The sequence below is a fragment of the Hypanus sabinus genome, chromosome 6 (assembly GCF_030144855.1).
Source record: "Hypanus sabinus isolate sHypSab1 chromosome 6, sHypSab1.hap1, whole genome shotgun sequence".
NCBI classification, from domain to species: Eukaryota; Metazoa; Chordata; class Chondrichthyes; order Myliobatiformes; family Dasyatidae; genus Hypanus; species Hypanus sabinus.
This window is the reverse complement of record NC_082711.1, coordinates 12,268,349-12,294,965: the sequence shown is the minus strand read 5'-3', so window position 1 is coordinate 12,294,965 and position 26,617 is coordinate 12,268,349. Positions and strand designations below refer to the sequence as shown.

The window sequence follows — 26,617 nt, the reverse complement described above, 5'->3', positions numbered from 1 at the left end:
GAAGGTAGTGGAGGCCAATTCTCTGGATGCTTTCAAAAAGGAGCTAGATAAGTATCTTATGGATAGGGGAATCAAGGGATATGGGGACAAGGCAGGAACCGGGTATTGATGGTAATTGATCAGCCATGATCTCAAAATGGTGGTGCAGGCTCGAAGGGTCGAATGGTCTACTTCTGCACCTATTGTCTATTGACATGCAGACAAGGAGACCAGCTAGTCTAGGTTGGGTGTTGTGCAATGAACCAGAACTAATTAGAGTGCCTAGGGTAAAATAAACCTTAGGGAAAAGTGATCATAATATAATCGAATTCACCCTGAAATTTGACAAGGAGAAGCTGTCAACATCCCTGAAGATCTATCCTGTGCCCAATATATCAATGCACTTACAAAGAAGTTATGACAGCGGAAATACTTCATTAGGAGTTTGTCAAAATGGTGTGTCACACAAGACTCGATGAAATTTCTACAAACGTACCACGGAGAACATTCTAACTGGTTGCATCACCATCTAGTATAGAGGGGCCATTGCAAAGGATTGGAAGAAGCTGCAGAATGTTACAAATTCAGCCTTCTCCATCATGGGCAGTAGCCTCCCCAGCATCATGGCTATCTTCAAAAGGCAATGCCTCAAAAAGTTGGCATCCATCATTAAGGAACCCTATCACCCAGAACTCACCCTCTTCTCATTGGTACCATCAAAGAGGTAGTATAGAGGAGCCTGAAAACACACACTCAATGTTTCAGGAACAGCTTCTTCACCTGCGCTATCAGATTTCTGAATGGACAATGAACCCATGTACACTACCTCACTATATTTTTTTTACTCTCTTTTTGCACTACTTATTTAATTTAATTTATATACATTTATTTTGGTCTAATGGAATCTAACCAAGAATGAAAAGAGACAGCTGTGTTTGCTGCAACTCAATCCCAATCCTTGGATATTTCACCACTGAAAATTTGTAAGTAATATGTACTGATGATTGCATTATTCAGCTTAATTTGAACAGCTGAAGTAGCTGCAAATTCAGGAATAAATCGTAACTCACAAGTGATTTTCCACATCAAATTAGTGTAAGCCCATGTTTATCTCCAAGACAGAACCTGACAACCTGCCCAAGGTCAGCCTAATGCCAAAATATCTTTCTAGCATTACTGAACAGGAACTTTACAGAATCAACTACAAAAATCCTAGATTCAGATTCATTTGTTATCCTATACACCAGGGTGCAATTTAAATTCCTTGTTCATATGAAGCTCACTACAGCTGACAGCAGATCTGTGGCTGACTATTTTGTGATACATGATTCATTGAGATCAAAATATTTCCATTATTCATAAGGCACATGGAGAGATATAAAAGACACCACCTGAACAAGTGCAGCTCCATCAACACTCAAGAAGCCCCACACATCACCCCAGAGAAAGCTGCCTGTTTGATAAGTATCCTGTCCTCTACCCCAACTTTCCCTCCCTCCATTTTTAGTATACCATCTACGCAAGGTACTACAGCAATTTGACAAGGCCTCTTTAGAAACTTAGAGATTTAGAGACTTACAGGCCCTTCTGGCCCAATGAGCCCACACTGTCCAATTACACCCATATGACCAATTACCCTACTAACCAGAGCATCTTTGGAACTTAGGAGGAACCCAGGGCATTCAGAAGAAACCTACGTGATCACAGTGAGAATGTATAAACTCCTTACAAGTGGCAGGAATTGAACCCAGCCACCGGCATAATGGCATTACACTAAGCGCCTCATCACCATGCCACCCTTTTGATGGCACCAGCTCAACCTATTGCCTCCTGAAATGTGTAAAACAATAGCCAACATGCGCTAGAACACCAATATCTGCTCCAAGCCACTGATTATTCCAACTGGAAAATATAACAACTTTCCTTCATTACAACCAGTTCAAAATTGTGAAACTCCACTATCTTGAGTATTTTGTGAGGGACATTGATGGGCTTGATCTTGTAGCATAGTGGGGACAGCACGGTAGTGTAGTGAATACCATAACAGCACCAATAATTACCAATCAGGGTTCAATTCCCTTCGCTGTCTGTGAGGAGTTTGTACGTTCTCCCCGTGACCGTGTGGGTTTCCTCCAGGTGCTCTGGTGGCCTCCCACATTCCAAAGTTGTGCAGGTTAGGGTTAGTAAGTTATGGACATAATATGTTGGTGCCAGAAGTATGCCAACACTTGCGGGCTACCCCCAGTACATATTAGGACTACGTTGCAAACAACACATTTCACTGTGTTTCATTGCGGTGACACACATGTGACAAATAAAAAAGCTAAGATAATTTTTAAAAAGTTAATCTAATAAAAGCTAATGTTAGTACTATCTGCATGCTAAGTAATTTAAACTATCTGATCAATATCACACATTTGTAAGAGCTTGCAAACTGGTTGTCACATTTCTTAAACAATTATCACAATTCAAAATGACTCACCATTAGCTTTAAAGCACCTGGGATCCCCCAAGTTTGTTATAAGCACTAAAAATAACAACAGCTTCAATTCATTATTTAAACAATAACTTGAGACTTCTGGAATCATGTATTGAAAATCCCTGCCCCCCCGCAAAAAAAAAATCAGGGAATAATGCAGGGAGGAACAAATAAAAGGGAAGCTGCATTCTGGGATCTACTTTGAATATCAGAAAGGATTATCTAACAGCGCACCTCCTGTACAGTACGGACTGGGGCAGGCATCATGCCACGAACTATGCGACATGACCTTGATCTCTGCTCCATATTTGTTCCTCTACCCTCAATGGGAAACATGTTAACCCTGGAAGAATCTTGCGATAGGACGTTCACAGGAAGCAGCCCTGGTTCACCACCTGAAGGGCATCCATTACCACCTGGAGATCGATCTTTCTTCTTCAGTGAACTTTGTAAGGTCTTGCAAGGGGTCACGGACATACAGGACAAATTGGTTGAATCATTTGAGAACCTAAGAATAAATCAGAATTGTAGTTACCTGCTAGTAACCTCAACAATGAACAAACAAATAGACAGTTTTTAATGTAACTACAGGGAGAGCTGAACAGTGTGATTAATTGGCCAGCTCTTTCAAAGATCCAACAGATTAACAATGGAGAATAACCTCCTGTATTATATCATTTGACAAATGTAAAAAGGTCCATAACAATTGTATTCAAGAGCCAATTTTATAAGAATATTAAAATGAAATAAAGAGCACAATTGGAGCACGAGACTACCCAAATACAAAAGTCTTTATGAACTCTTTTCAAAATATTAAAGTACATACATTTTACTCAGATCCATTTTCTTACAGGCATTCACAATAAGTACAAATAAACATTTAAATAATCTATGAAAAACTACACAGCAAGTCAAACAACCAATGTGCAAAAGACAAGCTATCCAAATACAGAAATAATAATAGATAAATAAATAAATAATAAATATTGAGAACAGGAGTGGTAGAGTCCCTGGAAGTGAGTCCATAGATTGTGGTGAATGAAATTATCCACACTGGTTCAGGAGCCTAATGGTTGAGGAGTAATAACTTTTACTGAACCTGGTGAGTTGGAACCCAAGGCTCCAGAAACTATTTGCTGGTGGCAGAAGTGAGAAGAGCATGGCCCAGATGGTGGGGTTCCTTGATGATGGATGCTGCTTTCCTGCAACAGCGCTCCTTGTAGATATGCTCAGTGGTGGGCAGGGCGTACCCGTGATGGACTGGGCTGTGCCCACAACCTTTTGTATGCTATTCTGTTCAAGGAAATTGGCATTTCCAAAACAGGCCATGATGCAACCAGTCAGAATGCTCTCCACTGTGCATCTACAGATGTATGTTACAGTTTTAGATGACATGCCAAATCGTCACAAACATAAGAATTTAGAGGTACTGCTGTACCTTCTTTGTAATGGCACTGACGTGTTGGTTTGCAGGACAAATCCTTTGAAATAACACCAAGGAATTTGAAGCTACTGACCCTCTGCACCTGTAATCCTGTTCAGTTTCTGGATGTCTGGTTTCTTTCTCCTCAATAATCAGTTCTTTGCTGACATTACATGAGAGATTTTTGTTGTGGCACCATTCAGCCACATTTTCAATCTCCCTCCTACATGCTGATTCATTACCTCCTTTGATTTGGCCAAGAACAGTGGTGTCGTCAGCAAACTTAAATATGGTATTGAAACTGTACTTGACCTCAGTCATAAGTTTAAAATGAGCAGAGCATAGGTCTAAACACACAGCAATGTTGTGCACCTATGCTGATGGTGACCATGGAGGAGATGTTGCCAATTTGAACTGACTGGGGTCTACAGGGGAAGAAACTGAGGATCCAGTTACACAAAGAGGTATAAAGGCCTAGGTCTTGGTGCTTACCAATTGGTTTCCACAGGTGAATGGAATTGAATGGCGAGCTGTCGTTAGTGAAGAGCATCCTGATGTAAGCATCTTCATTGGTCAGATGTTCCAGACCTGAATGCTACCAATCTAGCCCTCAGCAAACTATGGATCTCTTGGTTCATCAGGGCTTCCGGATGGTGAAGATTCTGAACGTCTTAGTGGGGACACACTCATCTAACTATTCGTGACACTCATGACATATTCATTCAGATCCTCTGATGACTACTGAAGCAATCTCATTGTCGCTCCTCTGCCTCCCTTGACCACCCCTTTGTTGTTCTTTATACAGTAAAGTTTTGTGTCTGTTATATCCTCACTGACAATAAAGCTTATGTCACTAGACTGGAGTTGAATGCATGCTTACAGAACAGGATTGAAATTTATATAAAGAAAGAAATCAAAAATAATTAAGCTCTTTCTGGGGCACACAAGGAGGACAAAAATCAACTTTGGTACATTCTCTAACTGGCACTTATCTCTGAGTACCTGAACAAGCAATAGCTACCAAGAGAATGCAGCTAAATCCAAATCCTTGACACCATGTTTCATAAGTAAATTGATTTGAGAACTTCAGGAAGAGGAAGTCGAGGGAACACACAGCAGTGTCAGCAGTGGAAAGGGTAAGCAGTATCAAGTTTCCACATGCCAACATACCTGAAGCCCTATCCACCCAACATATTGATGCAATTACAAAGGCAGCACAACAGCAGCTAAATTTAATAGGAGTTTAAGGAGACTTGGTATGTCACTAAAGACTCCCACAAATCTCTATAGATGTATCACGGAGAGCATTCTAACTGGTTGCATCACCATCTGATATGGAGAGCCAGAGTACAGTATTGAAAAAAAGTTGCAGAAAGTTGCAAACTCAGTGAGCTCCATCATGGGCACTAACCTCCCCAGCATCGAGGACATCTTCAAAAAGGCGATGCTTCGAATAGGTGACATCTATCATTAAGGATTCCTATCACCAAGGACATGCCCTCTTCTCATTGCTACAATCAGGGTGGTGGTACAGAAGCCTGAAGACACACACTCAATGTTTCAGGAACTGCTTCTTCCCTCTGCCATATTTCTGAATGGACAACAAACCCATATAAACGACCTCATTATTTTTCTTTCTGTTTTTGTACTACTAATTTAATATACATAATTTTTAAATTGTAATTTATAGATTTTTATGTATTGGAATGTACTGCTGCCACAAAACAACATATTTCCACAACATATGCCAGTGATATTAAACTCGATTCTGATTCATTGTCAGCTCCCAGGTTTCAGGATCTTGGGTGAAGAACAATCTGAGGAAAGGCAGTGAACAAGCTGAGGTAATGGTCAGTATCAACAATAATGGCATGAGTTAAAAAGATGTCCTACAAGGAATAAGGGGGGGAAGATAAAAGTGCAAGATGTCTGGAGGTAATTATTTCTAAGGTACTACTGATGGCATATGCCAATGAGTACAAAAAGACAAAGACTGCAAATGAATGCATCGATCAGAGATGGTGCAGACTATTGGGCATTGACACTGGTACAGGGAAAAATGGAACTTGCATTAGCCAGAAAGACTATATTTTTGTGGAGAGGTTTGTTAATGGCACTGAGGATGAGGGACTGCAGATGCTGGAACCTGGAGCAAGAACCAAGATGCAGGAGGAACTCAGTGGGTAAGGCAGCATCTGTGGAAGGAAATAGATAATCAATGTTTTATCTGGACAAGAAGATAGAGGAGAGATAGCCAGCAGGAAAAGGTGAAAAGGGATGGAGCAAGAGCCAGCAAGCAATGAATAAATCCAGGTAAGGCGAGGTGAAAGGTGAATGTAGGAGAGAATGGAAATACTGATAGAGGCTGGGAGGTAATGGGTGGATGCAACAAGGGATGCAGAATAAAGTGTTACAGTTGCAGATAAAGTGGTGTGCAGGCAGACAATAACGTGGGCAGATTATGAGGTCTTAATATTCTCAGGGTCTGTTCAATGGGCATTTAATACTCCATAGCAAACTGATACAGTAAGTTGAGAGGTATGAGATGTAGGGAAATTTGGCTGCATGGATTCAGAACTGGCTTGCCTATTGAAGGCAGAGGGTGGTTGCAGATGTAGCGTATTCTGCCTGGGTTCAGTGACCAATGGTGTTCTGCAGGGTTTTGTTCTGGAACTCAGATTTTATAAATGAGGAAGTGGAAGGGTGGATTAGTAGTGGTAGTTAGACCACAGTTGGAATACAGTGTTCAATTCTGGTCCGCTCATTATAACAAGAATATGGAGACCTTAGAGAGGGTGCAGAGGAAATTTACCAGGATGCTACCTTGATCCAAAAACACAGCTTATGAGGAAAGTTTGAGTAAGCCTGGGCTTTTCTCTTTTGAGCAAAGGAGGATGAGAGGTGATTTGATGAGGTGTACCAGATGATAAGAGTCACAGATTGAATAGATAGCTAGAGACATTTTCCAGGGCAGAAATGGCTAATAAGAGAGGACATAATTTTAAGGTGATTGGAGAAAAGTATAGATGGGACATCAGAGGCAAGTTTTCTTTTTACACAGACATTGGTAGGTGCATAGGGTCTTAAAAGAAACTCTTAGGCATATGGATGTCAGAAAAGTGAAGGGCTATGGTGGAGAGAATGTATAGATTGATCTTCAAGTAGGTTAAAAGGTCACCATAACATCATGGGGCCTGTACAGAGCTATACTGTTCTACGCTGAATGTAATTGTTTTATAACAGCAGGTTAGATTGCTCTTGAGCCTGGTGGTAGATGCTTTTCAGCTTTTGTATCTTCTACCTGATGAGAATGGGGAAGAGTGCGGTGTGGTGGGATGGGTTAGTGCATGGAGGCATTAATCAGCCTGACTCGGGGAAAGTAACTGTTTTTGAGTCTGGTAGTCCTGGCATGGATGCTACATTGCTTCCTCCATGATGAGAGTGGATCAAACAGTCCATGAGCAGGGTGAGTGGGATCCTTCATAATGTTACTGGTCCTTTTCCAGTACCTTTCTGTATATGTTGGGTAGGCTAGTGCCAGTGATGCGTTGGGCAGTTTTGATTACCTGTTGTAGAGCCTTCCTATGCTCTACAATGCAGTTTCTGTACCATGCAGTAACGCAGCTTGTTAGAATGCTCTCTAAGCATCTGTAGAATGCAAGTATTGTTGTGCACAGTCCAGCTCTCTTCAGCCTCCTCAGAAAACAAAGTCATTGGCGAGCTTTCTTAATTATATATGAAACCCCTTACTACCTGACATCCTTACCGACACAGCTCATTAGCCACTGAACTCAGCAGTGAGAAAACCACTTTTTCACGCTATATCCACACTAGACCAGATAAATCTGTAACCAAAGCTTTTTCTCCTCGTTTTGACCCTCCATCCACACTGAAACGGCATTTTCCTCCCCCCCCCCACCCCAAAACGGAGTTTTTCTAAAACGCCCTCTGGAATGTGTAAATTTGAAAACACTAGTTGGGCAGAGCAATGTGGACAGGGTAACCAGATATTTTTTTAAAACGCTGTCATGATGTGCCGGAACCGAAGCATTTCATTGTTTTCCTGAACGCAACCCCCCACACACACACAGTCTAGCAATTTCAGAACAGACAGCAATGAGACTGAAGCCAGAAGAGTTAGAAATGTACTCACCAAATACTTTGACCCATAACTTACTGAATAAATAAGTATACTCACTTTGCCCTGTTTTCTGTCCTTGCTCGTATGAAGGTGGTTTACCTATTTATGCAAGTACTTCTCTGACAATAGATGTGTAACAGCCTAATGTAACATTGTATGGAAATACAAGATAACACTGATGCAGACATGTTTTACACATTTAACAAAATGATTTATTAATCCAACAGTTCGTCGTCGTCAGCTGGGTCATACCATCCGTGAACTCCCTGTCAGTTGCCTCCATACGTCCCAGTATTCGTTTTCTTTAAAGTTTTAAGTCCTCCTGCGTGGGAGCCAACAGCTGTCCGTCGTTTGACAACTTCCTTTTAAGTTTTTCTAGTCTGTAACTGCACAAATGCAGACTTTCACGGTGAGATTCGACACCAAACACGTCACTTATTTTCTGTAGATGTGTCCTGCGCATGCCCAGTAGGAGGAAATTCACCCATTTACCCATTTTAATATGGACAGAGGTATTTTCAAAAACCCTTGGTGTGGACGCCTATGGTTTTTATGCAAAACCGGCGTTTTCAAAATTATCCGGTCTAGTTTGGACATAGCCTCAGACTACGTACGACTAGAGTCAATACAACTTAGGTCCCACCAAACCTGCGAAGTTGGGATGTTGCACTCACTTGACCCTCAACCTGTGTAACTTCTGCCTCCACGTTACTACCCATCAGCAAGTAATAACAGACCATACACTGCATACAATTATAAAGTATATTTATGAATGCTAACTTAACCAAACTGTTATTAAAGAAGAAAGGGAAAAAAGAAAAAGCAAAAGGGCCCATCATAATTAAAACAGTTAAATGTGCTCAGGTTGGAGCTCAAATCTTCCAAAAGCTGATGTGTCCAATGTACTCATGGCACCTATTCCTATTCACTGATCACTGGTAGGATTTCATTTCATGGACTCCATCCACATTCAAAGTTGGATGGAATCCTATGGCTAGTTCTCTCAAGCTTCTTCTCTCTCTCCACCTCCTGCCAAAAAGACCTCAACTCACTCAGTGTCTGTCACAAATCCTCTCCATCAGCATTCACTAGAACTTTCTCCCAATTTCAACACTACATTCCTGAGCATCAACTTCACAACCCCTTATTTTTAAACAGTAACCCAAACAATACAGCAGAACACACAGCTTCTACAGAAAACCATTAAATGAAATGCCCTACAACATTAGCAGTAAAATTTTAACCAGGATGTTACATGTAAAATGTGTTCTAAGACCATGAGAGATTGTGTGAGATGTGCACTTTTGAAGTTAATAACCATCTCCTTTGTCCTACTGAACTTGAGGAAGGTGTTATTTGCCTAGCACCAGGCCTCGAGCTCTTCCACCTTGTCTCTGGGGGCCTTCTCATGATTGTAGGCAAACTTGACAATGTGATTACTCAGGTGTTTGGCTTTGCAATTATTTGTGAGCAGAATGTATAGCAATGGGCTTAGCACACAGAGGGGGGGGGAACACTTATGTTTAAGGTGATCAGGGGGAGCAGTTGTCTATCCCGACTATCCGAATTCTGTTGGTTAGGAGTCCAACACTTAGTTGTATAGTGGTGTATTTATATCAAGTGAGAGTTTGTTCACCAAGATCTGTTGAACAATAGTATTGAGTGGCAAATTGAAATCCAGAAACAGCATTCATAAGTGGCCTTGTTTTCTAGATGTGTCAGGGCCAGATGCAAGATAGATGCTAAAGCATCTGACGTAGAGCAGTTACTTTGGTAACCATACTGGTGAGTGTCCAGTGTGGCAGAAATAGAGTCAGGTTTAGGAGTAGGGATATTATGTTGCAGTTATACAAGTCATTGGTGAGACCACATTTTAAGTATCATTAACAGCTTTGGTCACTGTACAGGAAATACATTGTCAAGACAGAAAAGGTGACAAAGATGTGCCTGGATTTAAGGGTCTGAGTTATAGGGAGAGGTTGGCCACACTGGATAATCATTCCCTGGAGTATAGAAGAATGAGGGGAGTAACCTCATAGTAGTTTCTAAAGTCATGGAGGCTATAAGGTAGACGGTCATAGACTTTTCCTCAGGGTTGGGGAGTCCAAAGCTAGAGAGCACAGATGCAAAATAAAGGGGTAAGATTTAAAAACACTTGAAGGGTAATTCATTTACACAGAAGGTAGCAAGTAAGTGTAATGATTTGCCAGAGGAAGCGTTAAGGCAGTATGATTGGAACATTTAAAAGGCATTTGGTTAAGTACATGGAGAGGGGGCTTGGGGTCCAATCACAGATACTGGGACTAGCAGAAAGGATGCTGTCATCAACAAGGGCCAGTTGGGCTAAAGATCCTCTTTTCATGCTGCATTACTCAATATCAACACTCCAGGTGGATCCATTGTTTCTGCCTATTCCTGCCCTTCTGAACTCGTGTCTGCATACCTCAACTCTGTTTTGACCCCTTGATTCAGACCCTCCTTACCTATATCCATGACACCTCACATGATCTCAATCTTTTCAATTACCTTAAGTTCTCTGGACCAAATCGTTTCATTTTCACTATGGATCTAGTCCCTAATACACTTCTATCCCCCATTGGAGGAGGCCTAAAGCTCTCCGCTTCTTTCTGGATAACAGACCCAACCAGTTCACCTCCACCTCCACTTTCTTCCATCTGGCAGAGCTGGTCCTCACCCTCGACAATTTCTCCTTCCGCTCTTTCGACTTCCTTCAAAGCCCAGGTGCAGCCATGGGCACTTGCAAGGGTCCAAGCTATGCCTGCCCTTTCGTCAGCTATGTGGAACAGTCCACGTTCCCCGTTGACACTGGCATCGCTCCTATGCTACATTGATGACTGTACTGGTGCTGCTTCCTGCATCCATGCTAACTCGTCAACTCCATCAACTTTGCCTCCACTTTCCAAGCTGCCCTCAAATTTACTTGGTCCAGTTCTGACACCTCTATCCTTTCCCTGTCTCCATCTGCGGAGACAGTCTATCTAATGATATCTTTTATAAACTCAGACTCTCATAGCTATCTGGCCTATACCTCTTCACCCTGTCACTTGTGAAAATGCCATTCCCTTTTCTCAATTCCTCCTCCTCCACTGTATCTGCTCTCAGGATGAGGCTTTTCCTTCCAGACAACTGAGAAGTCCTCCTTGTTCAAAGAAAAAGGTTCCCCTTCCTCCTCCACTGAAACTGCCCTCACCCACAGCTCTTCCATCTGCTCTCACCCCACCTTCCCACTGCCACAGTTCCTCTCCTCACCCCAGAAACCTTCAGATCCAGCACATAATTCTCCATAACTTCCAACATCGCCAATGGGATCACACCAAGCATACTTTTCCCTTCCCCCTACCCCTCCCCCAGTTTCCAAAGAGATGGCTGCCTATGCAAACCGATCAAATGTTAAAAGGCCTAGACACCGTGAATGTGGGGTGGATGCCTCCGACAGTGGGTGAATCTAAGACCAGAGGGCACAGCCTCAAATAGAGGGACAATCCTTTGGAACAGAGATAAGGAGGAATTTCTTTACTCAAAGGGTGGTGAATCTACGGAATTCAATGGCACATACTTAAAGCAAAGGTTGATATGTTCTTGCCAGATAGGGTGGTTTGGCCTGAAAAATACTCAGTTCACCGATGGACCAAACTGCTGATTTGGAGAAAGCAAGAGGTGGTAGTCGTCTGTTTCACGATAAACTCTTTGCGCTGCTCGGACATAGTGGTCTTGTTATACCCGTGTTTTCCTGACCCGAAACATCCAAAGATTAAGTGCCATCTGTTCTACTCGCCTGGAGAGTTCTCTTCCATGATCCTGACTGCAATTTACATGCCCATTCTTGTTTCCCTCTTTCAACAGATCTCCTTATCTGCCCATCATCTTCCTCTGATGCTCCACTCCCTTCCCTTTCTTCCTTAGCCTTCCAGCCTCTATCAGATTCCCTTCTCCAGTCCTGTATCTCTTTCACCAATAAACTTCCTAGCTCTTTACTTCAAACCTTCCCCCCGCCAAAGTTTCACCTGCCAACTTGTACTTCTTCCTCACCTCCCCCCACCTTCTTATTCTGACTTCTTCCCCTTCCTTTCTAGTCATGATGAAGTGTCTCAGCCCACACTGGTAACTGTTTACTCTTTTCCACAGATGCTGCCTGATCTGCTGAGTTCAGTCAGCATTTTGTGCATGCTGCTTTAGATTTCCAGCTTCTGCAGATTTTCTCATATTTGTCAACACTCCAGGTGCAGCCAAATTGACAACTTGCACAACAGCCCGCCCTATGGTTAAAGAATTGTGAATGCCTGAGAGTAATAGGGCTTGCTTTTTGCTGTACATGTGTTCTGCCAAGTGTTGTGGGCATGCTATGTTGGCGTTGGAATGTGTGACGAAACTTACAGGCTGCTTTGTGCACATGCTTAGGTGTGTGTTGATTGTTAACATAAACAATGCATTTCACTCCATTTTCAATGTATAGGTGACAAGTGAACTTGAATCTTGAATCATGAACTGCACTATAACCTCCCAATCCTACATTCAGTGTTCCTGACTGATGGAGATCAGGAGGTTCTTCACCTTGGCTAAAGTTATTTATTCCTCCTAGAGACATTCAAGTCCCAGTAAACACGTTGAAGATGCTCTAACTGATACATGCAAAACCCTAGCTGCATTGAATCTACCCATTTTCCTTACTGCACACACCATCTGGCACACTGCCTAAAAAATAAATCAAGAAGAGAGAATCAGGTGACAATGATCAGCATGTACAAGAGTCAAGTGATTACCAGCAGATGGCCGGACATTAGCCAGTGCACATTCACTTTTCACCAAGTGGCAGCATTCTGTCCTCATTGATATTATCACCAAAATCAGAGTTTTGCTCTGTCAAAAAGAAGAAAAACTAACTAGCAAAGCTAATGAGTGAACCCAGTAAGGAATTACTGCAGTGAGAAGTTGGCCTTCGGCTTCAATTACAATGAGCAGAAATGAACTAAGAGCAAATGTTTCATGAAATTGTGAAGTTCAAAGAACCAATAGCCTTTTTTCATTAAAGGAAAAAAAAATCCAGCTGCAGACAATTTCCTGCAGCATTTTAGTGCACTTGAAAATGATTCAACACCACCAACACCAGAGTCAACCATCAGCACAGAATACTAGCAGCCAACTATAAATGAAGGTTGGACTGGAAAGAGTAAGTAGACAACAACTGCACTTACAGCTGAAAAAGAAACAGCCATACATCAGAACCATGCTCATAATACCTGCAAGCCTCCATTTTATTCAGATCATGAAATGGTACGGTCCCCCCTTTCTCTTCATCAGAGATGTCGTAGATGTTGACTAAGGTACTGTCAAAGCGTACGGCTGGGGCTCGCTGATTTACTATAGCTGGCGTTCGAAAATTGTCCCGCGCTAAATTCTTTGTGTTTTCAGAAGAATCCAAGAAGTATTTGGTGATTATTTCAAGCATTGTCTTTAGTGGCACCACTTGAGCCTGCAAATTATTTTAAAAACATACAATGATTAGCAAATGGCTAATGCTGAAGTGTTAAGAATTATTAGGCCATTGTTATAATGTCTTACAGATAACTTAAAATTGCAGATAGCACAATAACTGTCAAAGTTTGGGTAGCAAGGAAGGTTATAAAAGCATTTAGCAGATATAGACTAGCTGGAAATTGTGGGCAGAGGAACAGTAAATGACGCTTAATCCAGACAATTGGGAGTGTAGGTTGAATGTAAAAGTAAAGTAATGGCAGGACCATCTGAAGCATTAATATACAGAAAGAACTCTCGTCTCCCCCACCCTTTGGGTAAAAAATACAAAAGCCTGACAGCATGTACCACCAGGCTCAAGAACAGCTTCTACCCCACTGTTATAAAACTGGGTTTAGTTCAGTATGTTGGACTCTTGACCTCACAATTCACCTCATTCTGATCTTGCACCTTAATGTTTACCTGCACTGTAATTTCTTTGTAGCTGTTACACTTTAGTCTGCATTGTTATTGTTTTACCTTGTTCTGTCTCAATGCTCTGTGTACTGATTTGATCTATATGGATAATATGCAAAAGCAGCTTTTCACTGTATCTTGGTGCACGTGACAATAATAAACCAATTCCAATTTCAAACCCATAACTCTCTGGAAGTGATAAAACAGGTACACATGCCTTCAATCAATGAAGTGGAAGAGTGAGCGTACTCCAGTTGATGGCTAAAATAGTCTGGCAAGGAAAACAGCAACACAGTAACATATTGCCAAGGTGAAGGTATGAATTAAGCAACTGCTGATTACACTGGCTTTGACATTCATTCCAGTTCCCATCATTCAGTCAATGAAGTGCAATTCTCATTCACCTTGTTCTGTTTGTATAGAGAGTCGAGGTGCAGTACTTTCTTGAGCTCATTTCGCGTGTTAATGCTGCCCTCTGAGCGTGGAAGCTCCTGGTCCATGGCAGAGATCGTCTTCTTTAAACCCTGGGGAGGTGGAAGGTTTATTGTGATTCAGTAGTTGAAGCACTTCTTACCTGTCATGCTGCATCTCAGTTGTACAATTATTAATGACATGCATCATCAAGGGACCAGACAAACCTTTCATTTGCAAACTTTGACACTCACATTACCTTGCATGTTATAGTTTATATGGCAACTAAACTTGATACAAAACACAAAGGCTCAAATTTCAAACTCCAGACTCCTATCTCTGTTGATACATGTACTGCCATACCTCTGAAGCCATTGTTTTTATTACATTCATTCCAAGGATCTAGGTATCAAACAGTACCCTTGAGAAAGTGGTGGTGAGTTGCCTTCTTTAATCATTCAGACAGAGGGTGCAGAGGAGATTTACCTGGATTAGAGATCCTGTCTAATGAAGAAAGGCTGAGCAAGCTAGGGCTTTCTTTTTGGAGTGAAGGAGGATGAGAGCTGATAAAGGTATATAAGAGGCGTAGTTAGAATGGACAGCTGAAAATATTTTCCCAAGTTGATAACAACTAATATGAAGGAATATAATTTTAAGGTGATAATAAGAAAGTTTGGGTGGGGTGGGGTGGGGGGGGGGAAATGTCACACAGGTTTTTATGCAGAGAGTGGTGGGTGTGTGGAATGCACTTGCAGGCATGATGGTAGGGGTAGATACATTAGAAAAATTCAAGATTCTATTAGGCACGTAAATGAAAGAAAATGGACTGTATGTGGGGGAGAAGTATTAGATTGGTCTTAGAGTAGGTTAAAATGTAGGGACATGATGGGCTGAAGGCCCTTTATATGGTTGTACTATTCTATGTTCTATGTTCATTTTGCCTACTGATAGGGAGGGAATTCCAGGATTTAGAACCAGAAGGAATGAAAGACCAATAAAATACTTCCAAGTCATAGACCTGCAGCTTGGCAGGAAACCAATAGGAGGTATTGGTGTCCACGTGCTTGCTACCTTTATCCTTCTCCATAAAGAAGTCCACAGATTTGGAAGCGCTGTTGAAGAAACCTTGGCATATTTCTGATTCTGTACAGACTGGACACCAGCGGTGGAGGGAACAAACCAAGGTTGGTGAATGCTACTAATCAAGCAGGATGCTTTGTCCTGGATGGTGCTTGAGAATTGCTAGTGCTGCCCAGATCAAAGCTAGTGAACGGTTGCACATTCCTGATTTGTCATCATCCCAGTGAAAGGTCTCATAATGAAACGTTTACTGTTTAATCAATTCCACAGATGCCCCCTGACCCAGAGTTCCTGCAGCATTTTGTGTGTTTTATACTCTGGATTTCCAGCATCTGCAGAATATCATGTTTAACAGATTTTGTTTTCCACTCAGTTGATTACAGGATTGAGCGGTCAAATTGGCCTACTTCTACTTCTTAAAGAAATATGCAAATTTGTCAAACACGATTAAGCTGGCTCTCCTAGATCCGCTTTTGATTTTCTAAACGAGCTGTTATTCCCTCCTCAGCCAAGAAAGCTCACCAACATCTCTACTTCCTCAGGAGGCTAAAGAAATTTGGTATGTCCCTACAAACATTAACAGTATTGATCAGTAATGGTCATAGAGTCACAGAAAACTACAACACATAAACAGGCTATATTACCCCTACCATCCACATACCTATCCAAACATTGATGAGACACATGAAAACACAGCACATGCATCACATAAGCTAGCTTCTTCTCCATGAATTCCATCTACACTTCTTACTGCCTCAGTAAAGCAGAAGACACCACTCATCCCAGATATTCTTTTTTCTTCCTCCTTCACCTCTGCGACGATATGCTCTGTGATGAATTGAGGCAGTCGCCATGGGTTTGCTCTGGGCTTCGTGTCAATGGACTTGAGGTTCACAAGAATGATTCGAGGAATGAACGGGTTAACATGAGGAGTGTTTGGCAGCTTTGGGCCTGTACTCACTGGAACTTAGAAGAATGTGGGGAGATTTGAAACCTACCGAATGCTGAAAGGACTAGATAGGGTGGATGTGGAGAGGATGTTCCCTATAGTGGAAGTTTCCAGAACTTGCTGATAGTACATTGATTGGCCTTATCTCAAATAATAATGAGGTAGCCTACGGAGAAGAAGTTATCAACCTAACACAGTGGTGTCAAGAAAACAACCTCTCACTCAATGTTGCATAAACAAAGGAGCTGGTTGTGGACTACAGGAGGAATGGAGACAGGCCAATCCCTATTGACATCAATGGATTTAGGGTCAAGAGGGTGAACACCTTTAGATTCCTCGGCATACACTTCACCAAGGATCTCACGTGGTCCGTACATACCGGTTGTGTGGTGAAAGCACAACAACGTCACCTTTACCTCAGACAGTTGCAGGAGTTTGCTATGGGTCCCCAAATCCTAAGTACTTTCTACAGGGGCACGATTGAGAGCATCTTGACTGGCTGCATCACTGCCTGGTATGGGAACTGTACCTCCCTCAATTGCAGGATGCTGCAGAGAGTGGTGCAGATAACACAGTGCATCTGCAGATGTGAACTTCCCACTATTAAGGATACTTACAGAGACAGGTGCATAAAAAGGGCCTGAAGTCACCCCAAAAAACAAATTGCTCCAGCTCCTACCATCCGGGAAACAGTACCACAGCATAAAAGCCAGGACCAACAGGCTCTGGGACAGCTTCTTCCTCCAGGATATTCGACTGATTAATTCACACTGATACAACTGTATTTCCATGTTAGATTGACTGTCATGTTATACATACTATTTATTACAAATTGCACAATGCATGTTAAGACGGAGATGTAACGTAAAGATTTTTACTCCACATGTATGTGAAGGATGTAAGTAATAAAGTCAATTTGATTCAGAGGACTTGTCAGCCACTGGCTCCATTGGTTTGGTTTATACTTTTTCTCTTGTAGATAATTCTAACTTTCTTCCTCTCTTTTGGCCTTTTACTATCCACTATTAGTCAGATACAGGTGCTCCCCCCTCCTTTACAAAGGTAGAGCATTCCTATGAAACCTTGCTTAAGCTGAAATGGCATAAAGCAAAGAACCATTAGTTTATATGGGAAAAATTTTTGTAAAAGCAAAAATCCTATTTGTAATGTGAAAACAGATTACTAATGTAGGTCTTTTGTAAAAGCGAAGTGGCGTAAAGCAAACATTCATAAAGCAGGGGACACCTGTACTTTGTGCCTTTAATATATAAAAGCATATTGGCACATCTCAACACTGTAAAAATCAAGAATCTGCATTAAAGCATAAAAGGTCTTATTTTTTTCTTTACATGGATAGAGCGTAAGAATGGAAATTACTATGTTGCTCGACAGAAAAACAGAATTGATTTGATAGGCCAAATGACCACCTACTATAACATCATCATTCTGTTCCTCAAAGTTATAGCTCAATTGGAATACAACTCCTTCCTATTTCACACCTAGTTTGTTTTTATACTCTCAGCCACTGATCCAAGGCTACCATCTAAGATCAATGCTCTGCACGTATTAAAAGCCTAACATTACCAGAACCTCAGAGTCGCACCAAATGGAAGCTTATTTGTACTGGGTCTGTACTACCATGTCCAGATCTATCCTCATCATTCTTCAGGGAATCCTATACAATTGAATAACATTTGGCTGTAAGCCTATTTCCTGAAACTATACCAAGTGTCCACATGCTCAGGAAAATAAACACGAAAGGTATTTCAAAAGATCAGAAAGTATTCAGGCCAGGCAAATCTATGGAGAGGGAGAAACAGAGATGATGACCCAAGACAATGACCTGCATCTGACCTTCTATGATCAACTGACTCTCTGGACATCTGCTGAATACTTCCAGTGTTCCTTTTTCTTTAATATCTCCATTATCTACTGTTCATTGCTTCTGAAAGAATCACAAAAGATTATAAATATAAATAGCAGGTCACACTGCCCTTGTGCCTGTTTAGGAATCCATTACCAACAATGGTGAGGGGACAGAAGAAACTGCCGATGCTGAATCCTGCAGCAACATGCTGCTGGAAGAGCTCGACAGGTCAAGCAACAACTATGGGAGGAAAATAACTACATATTTCAGGTTGAAACCCTGTATCAGGACAGTGAATGGAGGGGCAAGGTGACCTACAGTATATAAAAAGATCAATGGTGATCTTTTACCTCAGGACCACCCTTTAACACAAGCCTTATATCCTGTTGGAGATTACATAAAAATACAAACAAGCATAAGAAAGTTAAACTACAAGGAAAATAATAATTATATTGTCTAATCCAACAGTCCTTTGATACACTTAGCATCTGAAAATATCAGTCTTTTCTTCTTACTTCTGTTGTGAATAGTTAACCACTTATTTTGAGACTACGACTCTGGTTTTAGTCACCTCAAACATGAAGGCTCCACATCTACCCTAACAAGCCTCAAAAGTTTTTGTTTCAATAAGATATTGGGCCTCTTATCTAAGAAAAGTACTCAGTAAGGGCTCACCTTTGTCCCCTGCACCTACACCTCAGTGAGTTCTGTGCCCACCATGATGTTCAGCTCTTCTTCTGTCGCTCCGTGCCGAATTCTTTAGCAAAGACTGTCCAGCCCCCACCGATGACCCCTTCTTCTGTCTTCAACCCTTCTCCTTTTCCTGGACATGCTGTTCTGATCTTCTGCCTGCTCTGGATTGCTTTATTACCAGCTGCCAACAAGACATATCAACCCTCTCGACTTTACTATTCCTCTCTCCAATTTTAACCACACTCCTTCTGAGCACACTGAGCTCTGCTCTCTCTGCACTAATCCTAACCCCAGCATCCAACCCACAGATAAAGTGGGTGTTGTAGTAGTCTGGCAGACTGACCTCTACCTTGACAAGACCTGCTGACAACTCTCAAGATATCTCCTCTTACCTACTCCTTGAACAGGACCCACTAAGGTGCACCAGGCCATTCTCACGAACACCATCACTAACTGGGGATTTCCCATCCACTGCCACCACCCTCATAGTTCCCTTATCCCGCACTGCCTTTTTCAAACTCCTTTTCAAGATCCAAAAACCTGCCTGTTCAGGTAGACCCATTGTTTCTGCTTGTTCCTGCCTCACCAAACTTACATCTGCATACCTTGACTCTGTTCTTTCCCCCCAGTTCAGTCACTTCAGCACCTACATCTGTGACACTTCACACATTCTTGATCTTTTCAATGATTTCAAGTTCCCTGTCCTTGATTGTGTCATTTTCATTATGGAAGTCCAGTCCCTATATACCTCAAGGCACACCAGACCCTACCAGTTCTCTTCCATCACCACTCTTCTCCACTGGTGGAACTGGTCCTCACTCTCAATAATTTTTCCTTTGGCTCCTCCCACTTCCTTCAAACAAAAAGTGTAGACGTGTGTGCTCACATGGGTCCCAGATATGCCTGCCTTTTTGTCAGCTATGTGGAACAGACTGAATTCCAAGCCTAAACCAGTATCACTTAACTTTTCCCATGCTACATCGATGACTGCATTGGTGCTGCTTCCTGCACCCATGCTGAGCTCGCTGACTTCATTTACTTTATCTCCAACTTCCACACTGCCCTCAAATTTACATAGTCCATTTCTGACACCCCCCCCCCTTTTTTTTTGAAGTCTCTGTCTTTGGAGACATCTTATCTATTGATGTCTATTATAAACCCACTGACTCTCACAGCTACCAGGACTACACTGTTGCTTGTAAACATGTCATCCCCTTCTCTCAATTCCTCTGTCTCCACTGCATCTGCTCTCAGGATAAGGCTTTTCATTCCAGAACAAAGGAAATGTCCCCCTACTTCAAAGAAATGGGCTTTCCTTCCTCCACCATCAGCACTGCCCTCACCTCATCTATTCCATTTCACACCATCCTTAACTCATCCTCCCGCTGCCTAACCAGGGATGAGGTTCTCCTCAGCTACCACCCCACCAGCCTCCACATCTAGCACGTAATTCCCTGTTAATTTCTGCCACCTGCAACAGGATCTTCCCACGAAGCACATCTTTCCCTCCCCCACTCTCCACAGGGATGGCTCCCCATGCAACACCCTTGTCCACTCATCCCTCCTCATTGATCTCCAGCCTGGCACTTACCCTTGCAAGCAGAACAAGTGTCACACCTACATCCCTTCCTTCACTGCCATTCAGGGCCCTAAACAGTCTTTCCAGGTGAGGCGACACTGATAGAGGTATATAAGATGATGAGAGGCATTGTTTGTGTGGAGAATCAGAGGCTTTTCCCCAGGGCTGAAATGGCTAACATGACAGGACATCGTTTTAAGGTGCTTGGAAGTAGGTACAGAGGGGATATCAGGGGCAAGTTTTTTTTTAGTGCAGAGAGTTGTGAGTGCATGGAATGGGCTGCCGGCGACGGTGGTGGAGGCAGATACTATAGGGTCTTTTAAGAGGCTCCTGAATAGGTACATGGAGCTTAGAAAAAGAGATGGTTATGGGTAACCCAGGGTCATTTCTCAAGTATGTACATATTTGGCATAGCATTGTGGGCCGAAGGGCCTGTATTGTGCTGTAGGTTTTCTATGTTTCTATGTCTATTGACACTTTACCTGAGACTCTTTTGGGGTCATCTACTGTATCCAGTGCTCCTGGTGTGGACTCCTGTATATCAGTGAGACTTGATGTAAATTGGGAGGCTGCTTCACCGAGCACCTACCCTCCATTCGCCAGAAAACTCAGGATCTTTCAGTGGCCACCCATTTCAATTCTATTTCTCATTCCAACATGTCAGTCCACGGTACTCAGGAAGGAGGAACAACACCTTATATTCCGTCAGGGTAGCCTCCAAGCAGATGGCATGAACATCAATTTCTTGAACTTCCGGTAACGACCACCATCTTTCCTTCACCATTTCCATTTCCCTCTCTCACCTCATCTCCTTACCTGTCCTCTGGTGCTCCTCCTCCTTCCCTTTCTTCTATGTCCTTCTGACCTCACCTATCAGATCCCCCCTTCTCCAGCCCTTTATCTCTTTCACCAATCATCTATCCAGCTCTTTACTCACCTAACACTTTGTACCTCTTCCTCCTTTCCCACCCACCTTCTTATTCTGATCTCTCATCTCTTTTTTTTCCAGTCCTGATGAAGGGTCTTGGCCCAAAACATCAACTATTTACTCTTTTCTATAGATGCTGCCTGGCTTGCTGTTCCTCAAGCATTTCGTATGTATTACTTTGATTTCCAACATCTGCAAATTTTCTCTTGTTAAAGATGTGCTGACATTGGAGAGGGTCCCAAGGAGGTGCATGAGAATGACCCGGGAATGAAAGAGTTGACATATGAAAAGCGTTTGATGGCTCTTGGCCATTACTTGCTGGAGGTCAGAAGAATGGGGTGGGGGGGGGGGTGGGTTGGGTTCTCACTGAAATCTATTGAATATTAAAAGGCCTAGATACAGCAAATGCAGAGCGGATGCTTCCTGTAGTGGGCGAGTCTAAGAATAGAGGGCACAGCCTCAAAATAGGACAATCCTATGGAAAAGAGATGAAGAGGAATTTCTTTAGCCGCAGGGTGGTGAATCTGTGGAATTCATTGGCACGTATTTAAAGCCAACATTCACATTTTCTTTCCAGATATGCTGGTTTGGCCTGAAGTATTCTCAATTCACAGATGGACCAAGCTGCTGATTTGGAGAAAGCAGGAGGTCAGTGTCTATGTTTCACAATAAACTCTTCATGGTGCTTGAACATAGTGGTCTTGTCGTACTCTTGTCTCCTGACCTGAAACATCTAACAATTCAGTGCTGTCTGTTCTACTTAATTGAGGTTTTTCTCCGTGATCCTGAATCTAGTTTTCATGCCACCAAAGGCATAGGATAAGAAAGCACTCGATGTATTTTTGAGTACCTCAATTAGCATACCAGAAACAGCCTACCTCAATTTAATTCAGGCTTCCTTGAAGAAATATCTAAACAATTATCATCACCATATCACCTACAGCTACACATACCACCAGGGGTCCCAATATATTCGGCCACTATTACACTACAATCAGATACGCTGACTATTCCATCCCTAGACCACATTTCAGTATCAACTGACTGTCCTCTTCCTACCTACACACAGAGAGCTAAAGAGTAAGACACCAGAGGCAGGGAAAACGAGGTGGTTGCCAGAAGCAGAAAAGCTTCTACTGGATTGCATCAGGTCAGTGGACTGCACCATATTCAAGGACTCAGAGGATCTGAATGAATATGCCACAGTCGTCACAGACTTTATAAAGTCCAAAGCAACATTTATCTCAGTATATACACGTCACCACATACAAGCACGATATTCTTTTTCCTGCAGACATGCTCAGCAAATCTATAAAATAGCACCTATTAACAGGATCAATGAAAGAGCAAGAGCATAGAAGAAAACAAACTGTGCAAATGCAAATAGAAATAAATAGAGGTAAATAATGAGAGCATGTAAAAAGATAAAGAGTCCTGAAAGTGAGAACATTCATTCTGGCAAAATCTCAATAGATGAGTGTAATTATCTTTTGTTCAAGAGCCTGACGGTTGAGGGGTATAACTACAACTGCAAGAATTCCAGATCTTTTGGGAGGCTGAGGCTGTAATAGATGGGACATATAGAGAGGTAGTTACACTCAAGGTGCAGGACACAGACTGGGTGACAGCCAAGAAGGGGAAAATGGTCAAGGAGCCAGTGCAGAGTGCATCTGCAGCTATCCCCCTCAACAACAGGTATACCACTTTGGAGGGGGATGACCTAACAAAGGAAAAGTCTCTGGCACCCAGTCTGACCTCTGATTCAGAAGGGAAAGGTAGAGAAGTAGGAAGGGACTTGTTAGTTAGGGGGAAGGACAGGAGGTTCTGTGGGCAAGAACAAGATTCCCGGATGGTATACTGTAAACTGGGTGCCAGGGCCCAGGGATACCTCAAATCAAATCCTCAGAATTCTTAAGTGGTGGGTGAACAGCCAGAAGTCATGACATGGGTAGGACGAGTGACAAGGTTCTGCATAAAGAATTCAGGGAGTTAGGTGCTAAGTTAAAGGGCACCACAGACCTTCAGGGTTGTGATCACAGGATTGCTACCAATGCCAAATGCTACTGAGGCCAGAACTCTGAAGATTATACAGTTAAATACATGACTAAGGAGTTAATGGTTAAGGTGGTATATTATTTTAGGATCATTGAGCTCTCTTCCAGGGAAGGTGGAACCTGTACAGAAAGGAGAGTTTGCATCATAACTGGAGAGAGACTAATATCCTAGTGGATCAAAATGGCTCCATGATGCAGCTTGCAGCGGCTGCTCCGGAGCTGATATGTTATTTGTTAAGCCGGGTGCCGTGCGCAATCTTAATCTAATGAAAAACGGACGTGGGAGCACAGAGGAACATCTGGAAATCTCAAGGAAGGCCCTCTGCTGTGCGGTCCAGATCTCTTCTGAGAAGAACAGGCCCCCAGTCCTCGGGGTCACATTGCCGGTGGCCGTTGGCAGGGACGTCTGAATACGCTCAGCAGAGGATGGTGCTCGGAGAAGCTGTGCCGGAGGGGATGGTCGGAGCCCGCTACGGTCAGGTCGCTTTCAGTGTGTGCTGTGTCTGCGAGGCTGGGTTCGACGGAGCTTTCATTGTGTGCTGCGTCTGCGAGGCTGAGTCGGGCAGCGCCATGGAAGTCCACAGCGGGGATATTTCCTTCTGCCACCGCATGGGAATACGAGTCTATCAGGACCTTGAGGACTCGTGGAAACTGTGTGGTGGTTTCTTTCAAACTTGTAGTCTTTTAACATTTTTGGACTATTTTTACCGTGCCCATGGTCGGTTTTTTTTAATCAAATTATGGTATTGTTTGCACTGTTGTAACTATTTGTTGTAACTATGCGGTTTTGTGCAGGTCTTGTAGCTTTAGTGTTTGGTCTTGTTTGTCTGGTGGATTTGGAGCTCCTTTCCGGAAAACTCACTGAGATAGTAGCGTGGTATTAATAGGCAGCAGCCTCTCCGGACTCTGGATTGGGGATTGCCAAATGTTATGTGGATTTTCTGGTGTAGTCTATTTTGTCATGTGCTCTGTTGATTATCATCCTGGAGGAACGTTGTCTCATTTTTTAACTGTGTTGCACTTGTGGTTTTTAAATGACAATAAACTGAATCTGAATGTTTGTTAATACTGTATGGTAGGGTTTAAACTATAATTGCAGGGTGATGGTAACCAGAGTGCCAGAGCAGTCAGGGGAGAAGCTGTGGAGACAGATGTCAGTAAGACCTCAGACAAAGTTACAAGTCAAAGAATTGAGCATGGTGCATCTAGTGCCCTGAGCTGCAGATATTTCAAAGCAACAAGTATCATAGGAAAGGCAGAAAATAGTGCTGACGATGAGGTAGCTGCTTTACAACAGAGGCAATGTGTAGTGAAGAGACGCTATTGATAGGGCAAAATTGCAGTCAACAGGATGAGTTACAACATAAAAGGTGGACAAAATCAGTAAGGGTGAATACAGGACTGAAGGTTTTATATTTGAATGCACACAGTATACAGAATAAGGTAAATGAGCTTGTTGTAGTACAGTTGCAAATTGATATATATGATGTTGTAGGCATCACTGAATCATGGCTGAAAGAAGGTTATAGCTGGGAGCTTAATGTCCAAGGATTCACGTTGTATTGAACATATAGGCAGGAAGGCAGTGGGGGCAGCATTGCTGTTGGTAAGAAAATGAAATCAAATCATAAGAAAGAGGTGACACAGGGTTGGAGCAGGTTTGGGTCCTTTATCTTAGAAAGATGTACTGAAACTGGACAGGGTTCAAAGGAGGTTTATGACTGGCTAGGATTTTCAGGTGGTGCCACACGAGGCTGCTTAACAAGCTAAGAGTCCACGGTGTGACAGGAAATACTCTAGCATTGTTAAAGCAGTAACTGGTTGGCAGGAGGTAAACAGTAGGAATAAAGGAAGCCTTTTCTGTCTGGCTGCTAGCCAGTGACCAGTGGTGTTCCACAGGCTTCTGTGTTGGGACCAAGTTTTTTTTACATTATACATTTACATTATACATTTTTACATCAATGATTTGGATGATGGAAGAATTGACGGCTTTGTTGCAAAATTTGAAGACGATATGAAGATTGGTGAAGGTGCAGGTAGTTTTAAGGAAATAGAGAGGCTACAGAAGGACAGGTTAGGAGAATGGTCAAAAAGGTGAATGATTCTGTCGGGAAGTGTATGGTCATGCACTTTGGTTGAAAAAAATGAAGGGTAGACTATTTTCAAAATGGAGAGAAAATATGAAAAACAAGTGCAAGAGGACTTAGGAATCCTTGTTCAGGATTCCCTAAAGAATGATTTGCAGGTTGAGTCTGTGGTGAGGAAGGCAAATGCAATGCTAGCATTCGTTTCAAGAGGAATTGAATACAAAATCAAGGGTGTGGTGTTGAGACTTTATAAAGCACTGGTGAGGTCTCATTTGGAGTATTATGAGCAGTTTGGGGCCCCTTATCTTAGAAAGGATGTGCTGAAACGAGAGGGGTTTCAAAGGAGGTTTACGAAAATGATTCCAGGATTGAATGGCTTGTCATATGAAGAGTGTCTGATGGATCTGGGCCTGTATTCACCAGACTTAAGAATGAGGGGTAATCTCATTGAAACCTATCGAATGGTGAAAGGCCTTCATAGAGTGGATGTGGAAAGGATGCTACCAATGATGGGAGAGCCTAAGGCCAGAGGACACAGACTCAGAATAGAGGGGCGTCTTTTTAGAATGGAGATGAGAAGGAATTTCTTTACCAGAGAGTGGTGAACCTGTGGAATTCTTTGCCACAGGCAGCTGTGCAGTCTTACATATTTTTAAGGCAGAGGTTGATAGATTCTTGATTGGTCAAGGCATGAAGGAATATGGGGAGAAAACAGGAGATTGGGGCTGAGGGGAAAATTCGAACAGCCAAGGTGAAATAGTGGAGCAAACTCGAAGGGCCGAATGGCTTAATTCTGCTCCTATACCTTATGAGCTGTAACTGACTTGAACCTGATGCTGCAAGTCCTGAGACATTTGTGCCTTCTGCCTGATGACAGCAGCAAGAAAAGAGAAAGGCCTGGGTGATAAGAAGCTTTAATGTTAGATGCTACTTTCCTACAACACAGTTTCATGTAGATGTGCTCAAAGGTTGGGCGGGCTCTACCCATTATGTACTGA

The 26,617-nt window shown here is 42.6% G+C and overlaps 1 protein-coding gene across 3 annotated transcripts in view; it reads right to left on the bottom strand.

Moving 5' to 3' along the window:
• mindy4 (MINDY lysine 48 deubiquitinase 4) overlaps nt 1-26,617 on the bottom strand; it is a 331,295-nt gene that overhangs the window by 291,647 nt on the left and 13,031 nt on the right. For all 3 annotated transcript variants that reach the window (XM_059971726.1, XM_059971727.1, XM_059971728.1), the window contains exons 2-4: nt 14,376-14,495; nt 13,281-13,513; nt 2,693-2,966 (exon numbers count right to left, since the gene is read on the bottom strand). In XM_059971726.1, coding sequence (XP_059827709.1) covers nt 2,693-2,966; nt 13,281-13,513; nt 14,376-14,495 — 627 coding nt within the window. The remainder of the gene's footprint in view (nt 1-2,692; nt 2,967-13,280; nt 13,514-14,375; nt 14,496-26,617) is intronic.